Below are 19,254 nucleotides of genomic sequence, written 5' to 3' on the forward strand. Positions count from 1 at the left end.
GCTCCTCTGTCACGGTAAACCCATGACAGTACGCTTACTGTGCCAGTTATAGTGAATACCATGTCTAGTTAACAGTTTTTTGTTTAGACCTTGTTCAGCCTGTATTATTCCTGTCCTGACATTGCCCCATTTCCTGACCATGCTTCTTTCTTTCGATCTTGTACCTTGCATGTCTTCCTAGATCTGAGTGTAAGATGCCCAAGCGAGGTAGTCGTAGGCGAGCTTCTGTTCCCAATCGCTTTGTCATCCTACAGAAAACTCGTGTCCCAGTCCTGGTGTGCTCTTGCGTATGAGGTCCATCACACTTAAGGTACCGTCACACTCAGCAACTTTGCAACGAGAAAGACAACAATCTGTGACGTTGCGGCGTCCTGGATAGCAATCTCGTTGTGTTTGACACGCAGCAGCGATCTGGATCCCGCTGTTATATCGCTGGTCGGAGCTAGAAGTCCAGAACTTTATTTGGTCGCTAGGTCGGCGTGTATCGTCATGTTTGACATCAAGAGCAACGACGCCAGCAACGTTTTTACATGGAGCGAGAACGCTAAGTGAGTCGCCGTTATGTCACTGGATCGCTCCTGCATCGTTCTGGAGTTGCTGTGTTTGACATCTCTACAGCGACCTAAACAGCGACGCTCCAGCGATCTAGTTTAGGTCGGATCGTTGTCTATATCGCTGCAGCGTCGCTGAGTGTAACGGTACCTTTACTTTAGGGCTGCAGGCCTCTTCTTTTGAGTCCAGGAATCCCTCCTCTGGAACCAGATCGGCAAGTAATCTAGGAGACACGAGGTTCATAAAAACAAACAAACTTTTACTTGGTGAATAGCAACAGTTACAGTTTTTACAGGCAGATATAGAGGATAAGGCCCAACCGGTTGTCATCTTTCCCACAGGTACCAGATACAACTTCAGCCCTGATTTTTGGCATAGGTAGAATGTCCCTCTCACTGGCTTCTACAGCCCTAGGAAATCCTCTCCACCACTATCAGTATATTCGGATTGCAATACCTTCTGCCCCATGTAGTCTGAGTCTATCTTTCCCTGTAGCTTCACAGGCTGAGTGCGCCCCAGGCCTCTGACTTCCATCTCGAGGTTGCCCCAGGCCATTAGGCGTAATCACATTGATGGGTATTTTTGCTAATCCACTGCCCCAAGAATTAGACCCACGCTGTCCCTGGCAGCCTAAGACTTAGACCTGCTGAATCACAAACTGCTCTCCACACACTGACTGACTGTCCCTTCCTGGACTTGCCACCAATTCTCAGCTCCCCCTCACAAACTGGGCCCGGCCATTACAGTTAACACTGTGTAAGCTAACTGCAGCCCCAGTGGGTACCACATATATAAGCATCAAATACATTTAACCCGTTAGAATGCCAGGGAGCAAACCATCAGCTCCACCACTCAGTGACTACACTGAAGAATTATTGAAGGGCTCCTGTGAGACCACATCCCTTTTAACAGGGGTTAGAGTGTGAAGGCCAGAGCTCTCCTGGGACCTGATAGACGGAGAAACCAAGGAAAGCCTGCCTGTTTTTAGCCTTTTTTGAGCTGACAGACTCCCATTGTGCAAAAAAAAATGACATTTTAATGTATACATGGATTCTGTTTTTTCTCTGTAGCTTTTTTTGTCGATCTATGTCTTTCCATTCAGACTACAAAACTCACTTTTATCATAAGGTAAGACCGAAACACACTTAACCATGATGAAAGGTAACTTTTATTTGAACATTTTATTTTACAAAGTAAAAAAACCAGTTTATACAAAATTGACGTTAACAAAATGTTAATAAGGAAAAAAAAACAAATAAATAAGTACGGTATTTGTCGTACAATCCAAAGTGACGAACGCCGAGGCTGTAATGAAAGCTAAAAATAATAATATAATGGAACTGTCTAACCACAAAAGGCAGGATGTCAATGAATAGCCAAACACTTGGATACATTTCATGACATCTAAGAGGTTTTTTATTTGATTGCTGACGTGGTGGCACTTGACGCCTTTGCTACAATTAAGCTAATGTTAAAAGAGGGGACACCTATGAAGAATATTGAATAATCACATAGCAACGGCAGATTTATGCTGTATTTTTGTAAGAATGTTCGAAAAATTACAGTTAGGCTATAACCGGTTACTAGGCTACAGAACCTTTATCCACGCAGTTACCCACGGAGTTACTTTAGAATCTAAATATATTCCAATGTGATCTGTCCAAATATAAAAAAACCTGCATAATCTCTTCTTTGGTAGGCAGTTTTGTAGTGATTATAATAATGTAAGGCACTTTGGAAAAAAATACTATGCGTAAAGATGGTAAAACTCTACAGTAAGATACAGTACTTATCCATGAAGCCAAAAACAAAGAAACCTCAAAATATCAAGTCGTATCATCCAACCTTCAATGGTTATTTTGGAGTTACAGAGCATACGACCATATTGCATATATGGCACTGTACATAGTCCATCGCATTGTCAGGATGTTTCTAAATAATGCCATAACATTGACTCTTTAGTCCAAAATGATTTATAGTCCTTTTAGGTATATGAAGTTATGTTTGAATATACATTATATTTGCTTTTATACATTCTGAATGGTTCCATCTATGAGGAATAGACAGGCTCACCAATGTACCCAAAGATTCTTCATGGCAGTGGTGAACACAGAAACAAAAAGGCCCATATGTGAGAACAGTATATCGGTCCTTGCTGCTTTGGAGATGATAGTGGCCCACCTGACCTCTTGGGCCTCTGTGCGGCTGCACAGGCAGCACAAATGATATATCCGTCCCTACTCCATAGGCCAGGCCCTGATACCACAATGGGTCAGGCTCTGACACCACAATTGGCATGCCCAAAGGTCCATTTGTAGTTGACTTTAGAACCACTCATTGGTCACCAGGGTCTATTTCTTATGGTATGATTCACAAATAACCTAATAGACCTGATTAATGAATCTGGTGTCAATGTCAATGTCAATGATGACAAAAAAAATATTAAATGCTATTAAAATTGGACATTTAAATTTCCTAAAAAAATGAAGGGGGGCCTTCAGACATATTTCTTCTAGCCCCCCCCAAAAAACAGACACTAAACTAAAGTTGCAAAGAAATGATATTCAGTTAGTTGTATAGTCTTCTAAAAGAGTGAACCAGTAAAACCATTAGTCATCATTACTAATCCCATCAATAAATATTACAGATTCCTGACTGGCATTCCATTAGGGCATATAATGGGACTCAAAATAGAACAGCTGCTATACCAGACATCTCCCATGAGAAAGAGGGGCACTGTATCCCCTTCTAGCATTTAAGCATTCTAGCTGTGTGACTGCCCTTGTGAAGATTGTAATGGCAGCCATAGATGTCGCAAAGAATAACTGGATAGAATTTTTAACAAATAGTTATGAGTCATATTTATTAGGAGCACATTGAAAAAATATGTTTGTTTAATCCTGGTCAGCTTATAATAAGTAATCATGAGCAAAAATTGCAATATTTCGGGGAAATACGGTAAGTCTAGAATTAATATTAAATAATTCAATTAACTAGAAAAAAAATGGAGAAAATACAAATATCTAACTGAATGGAACAAAACTGAAAGGGAGAAGATACCAATTAGATATTAGAAAAATGTTTTCACAGTGAGGGTGATCAATGAGTGGAACAGGCTGCCATGGGAGGTGGCGAGTTCTCCTTCAATGGAAGTCTTCAAATAGAGGCCGGACAGACATCTGTCTGAGATGGTTTATTGAATACTGCATTGAGCAGGGGGTTGGACACGACAACCATGGAGTTCCCTTCCAATTCTAAAATTCATGATTCTATGAACTGTAAATCTATGCGCATTTGCATAATAATGGTAAATCTATTTAGCCTTATTTCCACCCTTTCCACCCTTTCTACAACTACACTTTCCTGTATTGCTGACATACACAAGCCATATGAAAGACTTGTTCTAAGTTACCTTAACTGAGTTCGTTTCGAACATGTGGCTGTCACAGCATGCTGGAAATTGCAGATTTGCATCAGCTGGAGAGCCACAAGTTGGAGATCACAGACCATTTATACAGTAGAAAAAAGGGCAATACAAAGCAAAAATCAACCACGTAGTGTAGACGAGTATAAATCAGGCACATGGGGCCTTAATGCATATAAATATTAAAAAATCTTGTCCTTCTCATAAACAGTAAAAATATCATCATGGCTGTGGAAAACACAATTCAATTGTGGCAATATTCAATCTAATATAGATTGCTTATGGTTCCCAAAATAGCCAAAGGTTGTCCATCAAGAGAACATAGTGAATAAGTTGCAGAGTGTCCTCCGGGTCTATAGTACGGAAAGGTCATGGCAAGATTTGGACTTTAGCTTGAATGCCATGTTTTTGTTTTTCTTGGCTACGATCTTCCCCCAGAATCTCCTTGCCTTCTTGGGGATGCTTTCCCTCCTTTTCTGATAAGCCAACCTCTTTTCATTCTTCTCTTTACTGTCCCTCCTTAAACGCACTTGTCTCACAATCCCTTCGAATAATTCTTTCACATTGTGCTGGACTGCGGCTGATGTCTCAATAAATTTGCAGTCGAAGACTACAGCGCAGGCTCTTCCCTCTGGTAAAAGAGAACATAAAATCTCAGTCAGTATCAACGTAAAATTAAGTTAAACTATGGACATAAAAATTGAGGTGGGGTGCTAAGTATATACCAAGTCCTTTTACACAGCACAACATAAAATCTGTAGTTTTTCATGGGACAGCATTCGCGCATATTAAATTATCCTGAAGTAAATGCCTTTTTGTTGGCGGAACTTGGCACTTTTAACCATTTGGACGGTAGGTAAATATTAGCTTTGTCAATGCTTGAAGAGTGCTGCAGTACTGCAGGGGTTATTAGAGTACCCATGGCAGTACCTCATGCTCTGTGATCTGGCATTTCATTATTATCAAAGGAAGAGATACTCGTGGATTTTAATTATTTCTAATACTTTGGAGATTTATTTTTAAATGCAGTATGGCAGCAACATTCATTGTTCAAAAAAAGCAGTGGCTCAGCGCACCCTTGGCATGACCAAACAGTTCAGAGCATCTTCCCCCCTACTTGTTTTGTATCTAACTCCACCCCCTTTTCCTTAAATTGACAGCCTTGACTTAACAGGATCCAGAAATGGTAGATATAGATGCAAAAGTAGCAAGTTGGAAAGTGCCCTAAAACTGGCAGACAACCCAAGGGTGCACCAAGTGCCTCTAATGACTCCACCCTAGTTTATTATCACATAGATGGACCTTGTTACCAAAGCAATTAATAATTGTTCACACTCCCTATACCTGATATAGAGACTTCTCGGCATCGAACGAGGTCACTCTTGTTGCCCACAAGTATGATAGGAATGTCTTCTGTCTGCCGTGCCCGGCGCAGCTGGATACGAAGTTCAGAGGCTTTTTCGAAGCTGGCTCTGTCTGTGATGGAATATACGATAAGGTAGGCATCTCCAATGTGCATGCAGTGATCCTGGATCCAGTTGTCTTGACTCTGCAAACAAGGAAAAGCAAGGTGGTTAGAGGTGATGCTATGCTAGCTTTTTAAGCTCAATAATATTACAAATCCGGACAAGCAAAAAAAAATTTAATTTTATGTACTAATCATTCCTCTGTAGGTTTGCATGCTTTTAATAAATAGATATATGTATATACAGTCATGGCCAAAAGTATTGACACCCCTGCAATTCTGTCAGATAATACTCATTTTCTTCCTGAAAATGATTGCAAACACAAATTATTTGGTATTATTATCTTCATTTAATTTGCCTCAAATGAAAAAAACAAAAAAATAATTGTCCTACAGCCAAATTGGATACAATTCCACACCAAACATAAAAAAGGGGGTGGACAAAAGTATTGACACTGTTCGAAAAATCATGTGATCCTTCTCTAATTTGTGTAATTAACCGCACCTGTAACTTACCTGTGGCACCTAACAGGTGTTGGCAATAACTAAATCACACTTGCAGCCGGTTGACATGGATTAAAGTTGACTCAACCTCTGTCCTGTGTCCTTGTGTGTACCACATTGAGTATGGAGAAAAGAAAGAAGACCAAAGAACTGTCTGAGGACTTGAGAAACCAAATTGTGAGGAAGCATGAGCAATCTCAAGGCTACAAGTCCATCTCCAAAGACCTGAATGTTCCTGTGTCTACCATGTGCAGTGTCATAAAGAAGTTTAAAGAACATGGCACTGTGGCTAACCTCCCTAGATGTGGACGGAAAAGAAAAATTGACAAGAGATTTCAACGCAAGATTGTGCGGATGTTGGATAAAGAACCTCGACTAACATCTAAACAAGTTCAAGATGCCCTGCAGTCCGAGGGTACAACAGTGTCAACCCGTACTATCCGTCGGCGTCTGAATGAAAAGGGACTGTATGGTAGGAGACCCAGGAAGACTCCACTTCTTACCCTGAGACATAAAAAAGCCAGGCTGGAGTTTGCCAAAACTTACCTGAAAAAGCCTAAAACGTTTTGGAAGAATGTTCTCTGGTCAGATGAGACAAAAGTAGAGCTTTTTGGGCAAAGGCATCAACATAGAGTTTACAGGAGAAAAAAAGAGGCATTCAAAGAAAAGAACACTGTCCCTACAGTCAAACATGGCGGAGGTTCCCTGATGTTTTGGGGTTGCTTTGCTGCCTCTGGCACTGGACTGCTTGACCGTGTGCATGGCATTATGAAGTATGAAGACTACCAACAAATTTTGCAGCATAATGTAGGGTCCAGTGTGAGAAAGCTGGGTCTCCCTCAGAGGTCATGGGTCTTCCAGCAGGACAATGACCCAAACACACTTCAAAAAGCACTAGAAAATGGTTTGAGAGAAAGCACTGGAGACTTCTAAGGTGGCCAGCAATGAGTCCAGACCTGAATCCCATAGAACAGAGGTCCCCAACTCCAGTCCTCAAGGCCCACCAACATGTCATGTTTTCAGGATTTCCTTAGTTTTGCCCAGGTAATAATTGCATCACCTGTGCAATGCAAAGGAAATCCTGAAAACATGACCTGTTGGTGGGCCTTGAGGACTGGAGTTGGGGACCTCTGCCATAGAACACCTGTGGAAAGATCTAAAATGGCAGTATGGAGAAGGCACCCTTCAAATATCAGGGACCTGGAGTAGTTTGCCAAAGAAGAATGGTCTAAAATTCCAGCAGAGCATTGTAAGAAACTCATTGATGGTTAATGGAAACGGTTGGTCGCAGTTATTTTAGCTAAAGGTTGTGCAACCAAGTATTAGGCTGAGGGTGTCAATACTTTTGTCTGGCCCATTTTTGGAGTTTTGTGTGAAATGATCAATGTTTTGCTTTTTGCTTCATTCTCTTTTGTGTTTTTTAATTTAAGACAAATTAAATGAAGATAATAATACCAAAGAATTTGTGATTGCAATCATTTTCAGGAAGAAACTGAGTATTATCTGACAGAATTGCAGGGCTGTCAATACTTTTGGCCATGACAGTATATATATATATATATATATATATATATATATATATATATATATATATATACACAGTATATATATATATATATATATATATATACAGTACAGACCAAAGGTTTGGACACATGTTCTCATTCAAAGATTTTTCTGTATTTTCATGATTATGAAATTGTAAATTCACACTGAAGGCATCAAAACTATGAATTAACACATGTGGAATTTGTATAAACTTAACAAAAAAGTGTGAAACAACTGAAAATATGTCTTATATTCTAGGTTCTTCAAAGTAGCTACCTTTTGCTTTGATGACTGCTTTGCACACTCTTGGCATTCTCTTGATGAGCTTCAAGAGGTAGTCACTGGGAATGGTTTTCACTTCACAGGTGTGCCCTGTCAAGTTTAATAAGTGGGATTTCTTGCCTTATAAATGGGGTTGGGGCCATCAGATGTGTTGTGCAGAAGTCTGGTGGATACACAGCTGATAGTCCTACTGAATAGACTGTTAGAATTTGTTTTATGGCAAGAAAAAACTCAACTAAGTAAAGAAAAGCGAGTGGCCATCATCACTTTAAGAAATTATGGTCAGTCAGTCCGAAAAATTGGGAAAACTTTGAAAGTGTCCCCAAGAGCAGTTGCAAAAACCATCAAGCGCTACAAAGAAACTGGCTCACATGAGGACCGCCCCAGGAAAGAAGACCAAGAGTCACGTCTCCTTCTGAGAATAACTTTATCCAAGTCACCAGCCTCAGAAATCGCAGGTTAACAGCTCAGATTAGAGACCAGGTCAATGCCACACAGAGTTCTAGCAGCAGACACATCTCTACAACAACTGTTAAGAGGAGACTTTGTGCAGCAAGCCTTCATGGTAAAATAGCTGCTAGGAAACCACTGCTGAGGACAGGCAACAGGCAGAAGAGACTTGTTTGGGCTAAAGAACACAAGGAATGGACATTAGACCAGTGGAAATCTGTGCTTTGGTCTGATGAGTCCAAATTTGAGATATTTGGTACCAACCACCGTGTCTTTGTGCGACGCAGAAAAGGTGAACGGATGGACTCTACATGCCCGGTTCCCACCGTGAAGCATGGAGGAGGAGGTGTGATGGTGTGGGGGTGCTTCGCTGGTGACACTGTTGGGGATTTATTCAAAATTGAAGGCATACTGAACCAGCATGGCTACCCCAGCATCTTGCAGCGGCATTCTATTCCATCCGGTTTGCGTTTAGTTGGACCATCATTTATTTTTCAACAGGACAATCACCCCAAACACACCTCCAGGCTGTGTAAGGGCTATTTGACCAAGAAGGAGCGTGATGGGGTGCTACGCCAGACCTGAACCCAATCGAGATGGTTTGGGGTGAGCTGGACCGCCGAATAAAGGCAAAAGGGCCAACAAGTGCTAAGCATCTCTGGGAACTCCTTCAAGACTGTTGGAAGACCATTTCCGGTGACTACCTCTTCTCTTCAAGAGAATGCCAAGAGTGTGCAAAGCAGTCATCAAATCAAAAGGTGGCTACTTTGAAGAACCTAGAATATAAGACATATTTTCAGTCGTTTCACACTTTTTTGTTAAGTATATAATTCCAAATGTGTTAATTCATAGTTTTGATGCCTTCAGTGTGAATTTACAATTTTCATAGTCATGAAAATACAGAAAAATCTTTAAATGAGAAGGTGTGTCCAAACTTTTGGTCTGTACTATATATATATATATATATATATATATATATATATATATATATATATACATACAAGCTTGAAAATGAATCCTACAAGGAACTTTTTCACCTGCGCCAGTTTTAATATTTTTCCTAATTATTGTCCTACACCAAATACTGTATGATTGTAAATTAAGCGCCCAAAATGTCTACACTTCCTATGCTAACTCTTCTAAACTTTATTTTTTTATTAAAATGTAATATGTGATGTTAGAGAGGATGTTTCTTCAAGACTATCCCTTTTTAAGTGAAACAAACAGGAAAAACGTTAGTCCAACCAATAGAAATCTATGCATTATATGAACAGAAATAGTCCACCTACACCACTTTATTTATATATATATATTTATATATATATATATATATATATATATTTATATTTCACAAGGTGATACCTTATTCTCCCACATGTCAAGCAGAATCAGTGTTGCACTTTCTCCGTCCACCATCAAGGTTCTCTCGTATGTGTTCTCTACAAGACAAAAATTAAAAATATCTGTATATTACAAATAGTGAAAAAGTTACTGATTAACACTTCAAATGTACTCAGCAAGGAGAAATATAAATGTCCTTATAAGCATATATGACGTGTTTTAATGAGAATGGTGTATTTGCTTATGCCATGTTCCTTCATTTGGGAGACCTCGTCTGTATTATCCGACCACACGTCCATGCGCCATCTCTAGTGCTGATGTATTCCTAAATTACTATAAAACCTTTAGACCACCTCAGGCATGACTGACAAGGTGAGATCGAATACCTCCCATGGCTGTCGCCATATAGGGTGCGTTTCATCACTTATTACATTAGCGACTACCAAAACAAGTTTTTTCCTTAAAGCATAACCGTCATTTTAATTTTTATTTTATAAATCAATAGTACACATGAAACTAAGAACTTTGTGATACATCTTATTAAAGAAATCTGCTTCTGTCTCCTCCTGGACAGATCATTAATTCTCAAAATTCTCAGTCCAGTAAATAGAGATGTTCCCATTATTGAGATAGAAATTGACAATTGGTGCTCATAAAGTTCTATGGAGAACTGTGACTGTCGGTGAAAGAGAATTTACTGTCTGTAGCTCCTCCCCCCTCCATAGTAATTTAAAAGTACCAACAGTCATCTTCTATCTCAGTAATGAATAGATTTTACACACTGAACGGGAAACCACTGGGTAAATCTGACAGGGAGAAGGACTTGGGGATCCTAGTTAATGATAAACTTACCTGGAGCAGCCAGTGCCAGGCAGCAGCTGCCAAGGCAAACAGGATCATGGGGTGCATTAAAAGAGGTCTGGATACACATGATGAGAGCATTATACTGCCTCTGTACAAATCCCTAGTTAGACCGCACATGGAGTACTGTGTCCAGTTTTGGGCACCGGTGCTCAGAAAGGATATAATGGAACTAGAGAGAGTACAAAGGAGGGCAACAAAATTAATAAAGGGGATGGGAGAACTACAATACCTAGATAGATTAGCAAAATTAGGATTATTTAATCTAGAAAAAAGACGACTGAGGGGCGATCTAATAACCATGTATAAGTATATAAGGGGACAATACAAATATCTCGCTGAGGATCTGTTTATACCAAGGAAGGTGACGGGCACAAGGGGGCATTCTTTGCGTCTGGAGGAGAGAAGGTTTTTCCACCAACATAGAAGAGGATTCTTTACTGTTAGGGCAGTGAGAATCTGGAATTGCTTGCCTGAGGAGGTGGTGATGGCGAACTCAGTCGAGGGGTTCAAGAGAGGCCTGGATGTCTTCCTGGAGCAGAACAATATTGTATCATACAATTATTAGGTTCTGTAGAAGGACGTAGATCTGGGGATTTATTATGATGGAATATAGGCTGAACTGGATGGACAAATGTCTTTTTTCGGCCTTACTAACTATGTTACTATGTTATTTTATCCATGAATTGAGAATAAATTGAGAATGAAAGATTAATACAGGAAGAGAAAGAAGCAGATTTCGCTGATAATACCTATTACAAAGTTTTTATTTTCAAGTGGACAATTGATTTATGAAATATAAAATTAAAACAATGACGGTCACTCCATTCCAATTTTCTGACTACCTTGCAAGGCTTATTGCTCAAGGTATTGCTGCCTGTTTTAATTACATTAATTTAGAAAATTGCTTACAATGCACTTCCTTAATATAACTCAGCAAAACCTCCCCTGATCTAGACCACCCCTGTGACTAATTTTGGGATTACCTCTGGTCAAAATTAGGGGTCTCCGTATACTAGTGCAAAACCATTTTAATGCTACAGTAAACAATCAGGGTTGGACTGGCTGACCAGAGAACCGGAGAATCCTCCGGTGGGCCCTGGCTTCTTCGCAAGGAGAGTTCATAGTGCAAACCTTGCAGCTTCTATGGGGCTTTTTAGTGGGGGAAGAAAGGTAGGCCCTCAGAATAAAATTCTCGAGAGATACTGGCTGCTTTAGGTAACTTTTGCTTCGCTATATGATCTAACTAGAACTCTAAATATGACTAGTGACTTGCGCTGAAGCCACCCTTTTTTTTTTCTTGTTTCCACAGCACCCCCGGCTGGAAAAGCTCCCATGGGTTTTTTTTTTTTAAACATATTTTCCACATCTTCGTGAAATTAATCCACCACATGGAATAAAACATCATGATGAAGATTTGCAAATCCTCCTACTGTGGAGGGTGATAAACTCCAGATTTGTTCAGTAATGGAAAATACTTGCTCACAGAGCACAACATACTGTTAACCTCTCCGGTGCCGAATCAAAACTATAAGTTCCTGCTTATCCCCTGTGGGGATTTATACTTCCTCAGCAGTTTAAGAATAAATGGAATCAGATCAAATATCTGGTAGCGATTTGCTATGATTTTAGTTTTTTTCTGGTTAATTCATTGCTATAGTTAACGTTGTTCTATAAAGCTGGTCATGGGCGCCAACAGAAAAACGAAAATAATTCTCTGCTTCAAAGTGCTTTTTCTTTTAAAGAAACGCCCCAGGCAACAACATGGACACAACTGAGCAGATTTATCAGAAAAGTCGTAATTTACGTCAAATCTTTAGTGTACTCATTTCAACTCCGCCACTCCATATTGATCAAATATCGCACCTTAAAGTGAAACTTGGCACAAATTACTTTTTAAGCATGTGGTACACTTCTTAAGGTTAGATAAGAGCCTGAGATACAATTTTGTACAAAATTTGACTTTTTGTGCGTGTTAGTTGGTACTCTCTTCTCGATGAGAGAAAAGCGCGCGTCAAAGGCAAAATTGACTTTTTATCCACATTAAAAATGGTTGTAACATAAATGTATTTGCCCCCCTCTGTTTTTTTAAGGCACCTATGACCTGTCAAGGATATGCATATTTTTTAGCAGCTTTTATGTAGAAAGGTGATCATAAATATTTTGCACTTCACGTAAAAAAAAAAATGGTTGAACCCTGTCCTGTTTTCCTATTATTTTTAACTGGTAAAGTAAAACATGAATAGGTTTACAACAATTAAAGGTCACAATTTGTGCAAAAATTTCAAATGTCATGAAAAATGTCCACCAATGTGTCTAAAAGAACCATTCGTCTTTGTTGCCTTTGTTGTCTTTGTTGCCTTTGTTGTCTTTGTTGCCTATAGCAACCCATCATTTTTCAGTTTTCATTTTACCACAGCAGTAGAGGTGAGTAAAACTACTCCGGTCCCATGGCATCGTTCACTTTTGCGTCAGTGATCCTCTGCCTCCAACGCTTACTAGGCCTCGATGTCGAGCACTGAGAGGCCTCAATGTCGCAGGGGCCTAGTAAAAGGAAGAAGTATCCAGGATGTAAACCAGGACAACTGGCACAGAAATAAATGCTGCGCTTATCCGACTGCCATGGAGGAACAAACTGGACACTGGAGCAGAGTAGCTTGAATCTTTTCGCTCCTCTTTACAGAGCAGGTTAACAAGATAACCTTGTTATCTTGACTGACTTGACTGACTGGTTGCCGTAGGCAACAAGGACAGTCTACGTTTATGCACTATTGCCAGCTGAGGCCCAATCTGTTTAGGTCCTGAAGCGGCGTTACGTGACAAAGAATTTCATTATTTGGTGTTCTTTAAATTCCGGTGTCAACCTCTGTCCCTCGGGCAAGGTTCTTGTTGTTGTCCAGGATTGGAAAAGCATGGCTGCCTTCTAGAAATGTTTTTAAAAAACAACAACCCGCCTTTGTATAATTTGTGTCAGCTACATTAAAGTGAATGGAGCAAAGCTACCAGACTAGAAAAAACCCGACAGATGTGGCACAATTTTTGGAACAAGGCCGCCATATTTTTTTTCTCTAGCAACCATTTTAAACAAGTCTAAGGCCATGTTCACATGTTGCGGTTTTACCGCGGAACCGCAGCGGCATTTTGCCGCTGCGGGTCCGCTGCACTTTCCATTGCGTTTACATTTACATGTAAACCTATGGAAACCGCAAACCGCTGTGCACATGCTGCAGAAAAAAACGCGCAGAAACGCAGCGGTTTACATTCTGCAGCATGTCACTTCTTTCTGCGGAACTGCAGCGGTTCTGCACCCATAGACCTCCATTGTGAGGGTCAAACCCGCAGTAAAACCCGCACTAAAAACCACATAAAAAAATGCACCAAAAACGCACCAAAAACCGCACCTGCGTTTTCTGCCAAGAGCTGCGGTTTTTAGTACAGAAAAATCCGCAGGAAAATCTGCAACGTGTGCACATACCCTAAGAGTGTTTTTTTTTAAAATATAAATGGATGGCGTCTATGCCCAGAATGGAAAATGATTGTCTTTGCAGACATAAATTGTAATGCGTATAGGAAATGGAAACATTTTTATAGGTATTTTTCTAGACAACAAAAGGAAAATTATTCTGTTTCTGACCAGGGAGAAAGTGAAAAAATCATGGATAGCTGTACCATGAAGCCATTGCTGAAGGGGGCGCTATGGTCAAAACTGCCCAAAGAAATGCCATCTTTGTTTCCGAAAGCAACCAATCAGAGGTCAGCTACCATTTCTTAAATTGTTCTGCTAAAATGAAAACTGAATGGCGATTGGTTGTTGGGACAAATCATATCCTGTTATAGTTTGGAGCTGAGAAAGTGATCCACTATTCAGTACAGGTATTAGGTAGCCAGAGGGAGAGTGACAATAAAAAGCCTCTCACTGGCTCTGGAGGACCTAGCACATATACATTACATGGACATCCCACTAATATTAGTGGGAAATGTGTAATACTAAATTTCCGCTGAGGTGGCACATCAGGGAAACTTGCTGCTGTTTCCAAGATAATCACCTAGAGATGCATCAGGAGATTACTTTGTGATCATCCTATCATCAGAGGCAGCGGCTTATCTTCAATGAAAATAAGTGGATGAGGCATGCTGAAACCCAACATGCCCTATCCTTCTTTCTCTTGACAACTGCATTTTTGGGAGCATAAGGCCACTGCTATTCATATTAGATGATCATCCAGCCCAGCCAACATGGATGGATTCTTCCGACATGTGTAGACACAGACATAAGACTAACAAAATGATGTATAAGCAACTAGATAGGCAGTGACCACAAGCAAATATGGAGATCAGCACTATTAGCGTGATTGGCATCAGTTATGTGACTACTTGCCATTACCTACTGACCAAGTCTAGTCAAGAAGACCTCAGCATTATTATCAGAAAGTTCTTGTATTGTAGTCAGAGTCTGTAAGACGTCAGACCTTCAGGCAATGTAAAATGGTAAAACATCTGAATGGTCCTACAGACCTCCCTTCAGATCAGTCGATCAGTAGAGAGGTTTATGGGATGCCACCATGTAGTGTGTAGTGATATCTCTTGTCCTGGCCAGTTCTGATCTCTGATGTCACTCGACCGTAAAATATATTAGACATATAAGAAAAACTCACCTCCTAACATGTCACTGTCCAAAGTATCTGGCACACCGGCGAATATGCTGGCCAAGGTAGACTTGCCAACGCCATGCTCCCCGATGAGCACCACGCGGTAATATGTATTGCCAGATTCGGAGGAGATGACGGAGTCTGATGAGTCTGAGGACCAACTGCCCCGGTAGTACTCCTCCGGTCTCATTGCATGATTTATGGTGTAGTTTCGATTGAGGTGAACATTGGGATTTTTCTGGACATGAATGTTCTTTCCATCGGCCGCGATGCTCCAGCGTTGCTGATTCTGCACCGTTGTGCTGCTGCGCCGCATTGTCACATTCAGTGTCATCGTGTTTCCCTACAGATGGGAAAATAGATATTAAAAAAAATGTTATATTATGTGTATCCTGTAAGAATGTAATGCAAGGCTTGTATCGGGGAAATGGTTTTGTTTCTGATCACTGGAGAATATATACAGATGGAATTCTGAGCAATAAGAATGAAACAAGCAGCAATGACTTCTCTCAATGGAAAGGAGCAACAGCCTCAAAAGTATAACTCTATTAGCTAAAGCTTTTACCCCTTGTTTTCATACCTTGTCATCACACAGGGTGTCCGCTAGAGGCCGATGGAAAAAGTTCATAAATTCAACAGCCTGATAATACAACAAATCATTGCAGCCAACAGGTTAGCCTTGGCTGTCTAAACACCAAGCTGCATCTGTGATGTGAACCTCCTGGATGTGGAACACTCTCTACACTGCCTGCTTTTACTACCATGTTTAGTATGATCACTATCCAGGTGTCAATTACTAACTGACAGCAGAAAATCAGGCCATGCTTGTTATCTAATGACTGCATAATAACCAAATATGCGCATAAAAAGTCGCAACTATGAAAACAGATGGAGCAGAGCTGGAATGGCATAGTTTATTTTCTTAATATATGACAATTATGTAAAATTATATTTACCAGGAGTTCTGTGATACACCAGGATCGAAATTGTGAATGTTGTGCAAAATGAGAAGCTCAGCTCCGCTACATCTACCGGTATATTGATACCGTAGCATAGAAAACATATAAAGCGGAGGTAAGGACTCGGGTATCCAATAGTTTGGTAAGTACCGTCCATAGCGAGAGAGTATAGAATTTATATGCTTGTCAATCATAAGTATGCAAGATGTGGTAGACATAATACATTTATTACTATGGTATTTATATATATATACACACACATAAAAGCCATCATATATGCAGGCTATTACTGTACTATATATATATATATATATGAATGAATATATATTCATTCATACAGTACAGACCAAAAGTTTGGACACACCTTCTCATTTAAAGATTTTTGTGTATTGTCATGACTATGAAAATTGTACATTCACACTGAAGGCATCAAAACTATGAGTTAACACATGTGGAATTATATACTTAACAAAAAAGTGTGAAACAACTGAAAATATGTCTTATATTCTAGGTTGTTCAAAGTAGCCACTTTTTGCTTTGATGACTGCTTTGCACACACTTGGCATTCTCTTGATGAGCTTCAGGAGGTAGTCACTGGGAATGGTCTTCCAACAATCTTGAAGGAGTTCCCAGAGATGCTTAGCACTTGTTGGCCCTTTTGCCTTCACTCTGCGGTCCAGCTCACCCCAAACCATCTCGATTGGGTTCAGGTCTGGTGACTGTGGAGGCCAGGTCATCTGGCGTAGCACCCCATCACTCTCCTTCTTGGTCTAATAGCCCTTACACAGCCTGGAGGTGTGTTTGGGGACATTGTCCTGTTGAAAAATAAACGATGGTCCAACTAATTGCAAACCGGATGGAATAGCATGCCGCTGCAAGATGCTGTGGTAGCCATGCTGTTTCAGTATGCCTTCAATTTTGAATAAATCCCCAACAGTGTCACCAGCAAAGCACCCCCACACCATCACACCTCCTCCTCCATGCTTCACAGTGGGAACCAGGCATGTAAAGTCCATCCGTTCACCTTTTCTGCGTCACACAAAGATACGGTGGTTGGAACCAAAGATCTCAAATTTGGACTCATCAGACCAAAGCACAGATTTCTACTGGTCTAATGTCCATTCCTTGTGTTCCTTAGCCCAAACAAGTCTCTTCTGCTTGTTGCCTGTGTTTAGCAGTGGTTTCCTATCAGCTATTTTACCATGAAGGCCTGCTGCACAAAGTCTCCTCTTAAAAGTTGTTGCAGAGATGTGTCTGCTGCTAGAATTCTGTGTGGCATTGACCTGGTCTCTAATCTGAGCTGCTCTTAACCTGTGATTTCAGAGGCTGGTGACTCCGATAAACTTATCCTCAGAAGCAGAGGTGACTCTTGGTCTTCCTTTCCTGGGGCGGTCCTCATGTGAGACAGTTTCTTTGTAGCGCTTGATGATTTTTGCCACTGCACTTGGGGACACTTTCAAAGTTTTCCTAATTTTTCAGACTGACTGACCTTCATTTCTTAAAGTAATGATGGCCACTCATTTTTCTTTACTTAGCGGCTTTTTTCTTGCCATAATACAAATTCTAACATTCTATTCAGTAGGACTATCAGCTGTGTATCCACCAGACTTCTGCTCAACACAACTGATGGTCCCAACACCATTTATAAGGCAAGAAATCCCACTTATTAAACCTGACAGGGCACACCTGTGAAGTGAAAACCATTCCCGGTGACTACCTCTTGGAGCTCATCAAGAGAATGCCAAGAGTGTGCAAAGCAGTCATCAAAGCAAAAGGTGGCTACTTTGAAGAACCTAGAATATAAGACATATTTTCAGTTGTTTCACACTTTTTTTGTTAAGTTTATACAAATTCCACATGTGTTAATTCATAGTTTTGATGCCTACAGTGTGAATTTACAATTTTCATAGTCATGAAAATACAGGAAAATCTTTAAATGAGAAGGAGTGTCCAAACTTTTGGTCTGTACTGTATATACATATATGCATACATACCGTATATAGTTCTGCAGAGCAATAGACTGGCTAGACAATGGGAGGTTTAGCTTTGCTACTTCTGTATGATTTCAACTAAACATTTCAATAAAATTATTATGTTGCACAAACATAAAAGAAACCTTTTATCGTAAATATTTTTTAATGCACGTAAATCATTCATTAAAAAAAGTATTTATTTCCCAAATAACAAATCTGTATCATTGAAATGACAAGGTAATAAGAATATTTGATGTTACTAGCCCTGCATTTAGAAAATTGCTTATTACTCATTCATTAATTTATTGCAATATAGAAAACTTACCAGTAATTGAGTTTTGCTTGCAGCAAAGTCTTTGGAAAGTCAGATGTGCTTTCTGCAGATGAGTGGGATTCAGGGACACAGATGGATGAAGGTCTCTCCACTATTGTGCACGGTCTTTCTCTAAACCTTTCTCAGCTCTTCTGGTTTATATTAAGCACAACTGTACAGAGACGGGTCTTTTCCGTGATGTCAGCTGCCTCTGCAACTGTAAGGTCCAGCCCACCGGAGAGAAAGTAGCCGTGGAGAGATGGCGAGTGGGCTGTCAGGATAACACAACCACTTCATCCCATTCCTGTTTCATTTCTTATTTTTTTTTAACGTTTCCCGTAAACTAATCTTAGAAGATATTTTTCCAAATTTCAAACACATCACAAGATTAGAGACGTCGCAGTCATTAGCATCCTGGATGGAATAAAATACAATCTTAATAGAAATACAAGCAATTGTCAGATCATGGAAGATAAGAAGTGAGGAGTCCTTCACTCTGTACTTGGACCTTGTTAAATACCCATGCCCCTGTGGCCACCACCATAGTCCAGCCTGGCCAGTCTATAGTCATTCCCACAAGTTATAGCTGCCTTTGGTGCACATACCAGTCTAATATATATAGGAACTGTCTCTATTCTCCTATTCTGTCATTTGCAATCCACTAAGTGGGTATTTTTTCTTAACCAGTATTCAGCCTGCACTATTAGTACTGTGACTTCTTTCACCTCATTCCCCATCATGTATTATTCCTACCATAACCCAATGCCATGCCTGCCCGGAACTGGAAGCTAGCCTCTTTGTTATTTTCTGTATACAGTTTGACAGACAGGAGACCCGCAGAAAAGAGACAAGAGAAAAGAGATGCGGCAACAATAGTAAAAAAAAAATGTAATGTTAAAAATAATAAAAAAAACAAAAAACCTGCTATACTCA

The 19,254-nt window shown here is 40.2% G+C and overlaps 1 protein-coding gene across 1 annotated transcript; it reads right to left on the reverse strand.

The window, feature by feature from the left end:
* Positions 1-1,700: 1,700 nt before the first annotated feature.
* On the reverse strand, positions 1,701-18,467 carry GEM (GTP binding protein overexpressed in skeletal muscle). The gene is made up of 5 exons (XM_069731708.1): positions 18,334-18,467; positions 15,083-15,419; positions 9,588-9,664; positions 5,321-5,525; positions 1,701-4,607 (listed from the first exon to the last, which is right to left on the reverse strand). Exons 2-5 carry the CDS (start codon positions 15,408-15,410, stop codon positions 4,330-4,332), a joined length of 888 nt encoding a protein of 295 aa, XP_069587809.1. The 5' UTR covers positions 15,411-15,419; positions 18,334-18,467; the 3' UTR covers positions 1,701-4,329.
* Positions 18,468-19,254: the final 787 nt, after the last annotated feature.

This window comes from Ranitomeya imitator, chromosome 6 (genome assembly GCF_032444005.1).
Source record: "Ranitomeya imitator isolate aRanImi1 chromosome 6, aRanImi1.pri, whole genome shotgun sequence".
NCBI lineage: Eukaryota > Metazoa > Chordata > Amphibia > Anura > Dendrobatidae > Ranitomeya > Ranitomeya imitator.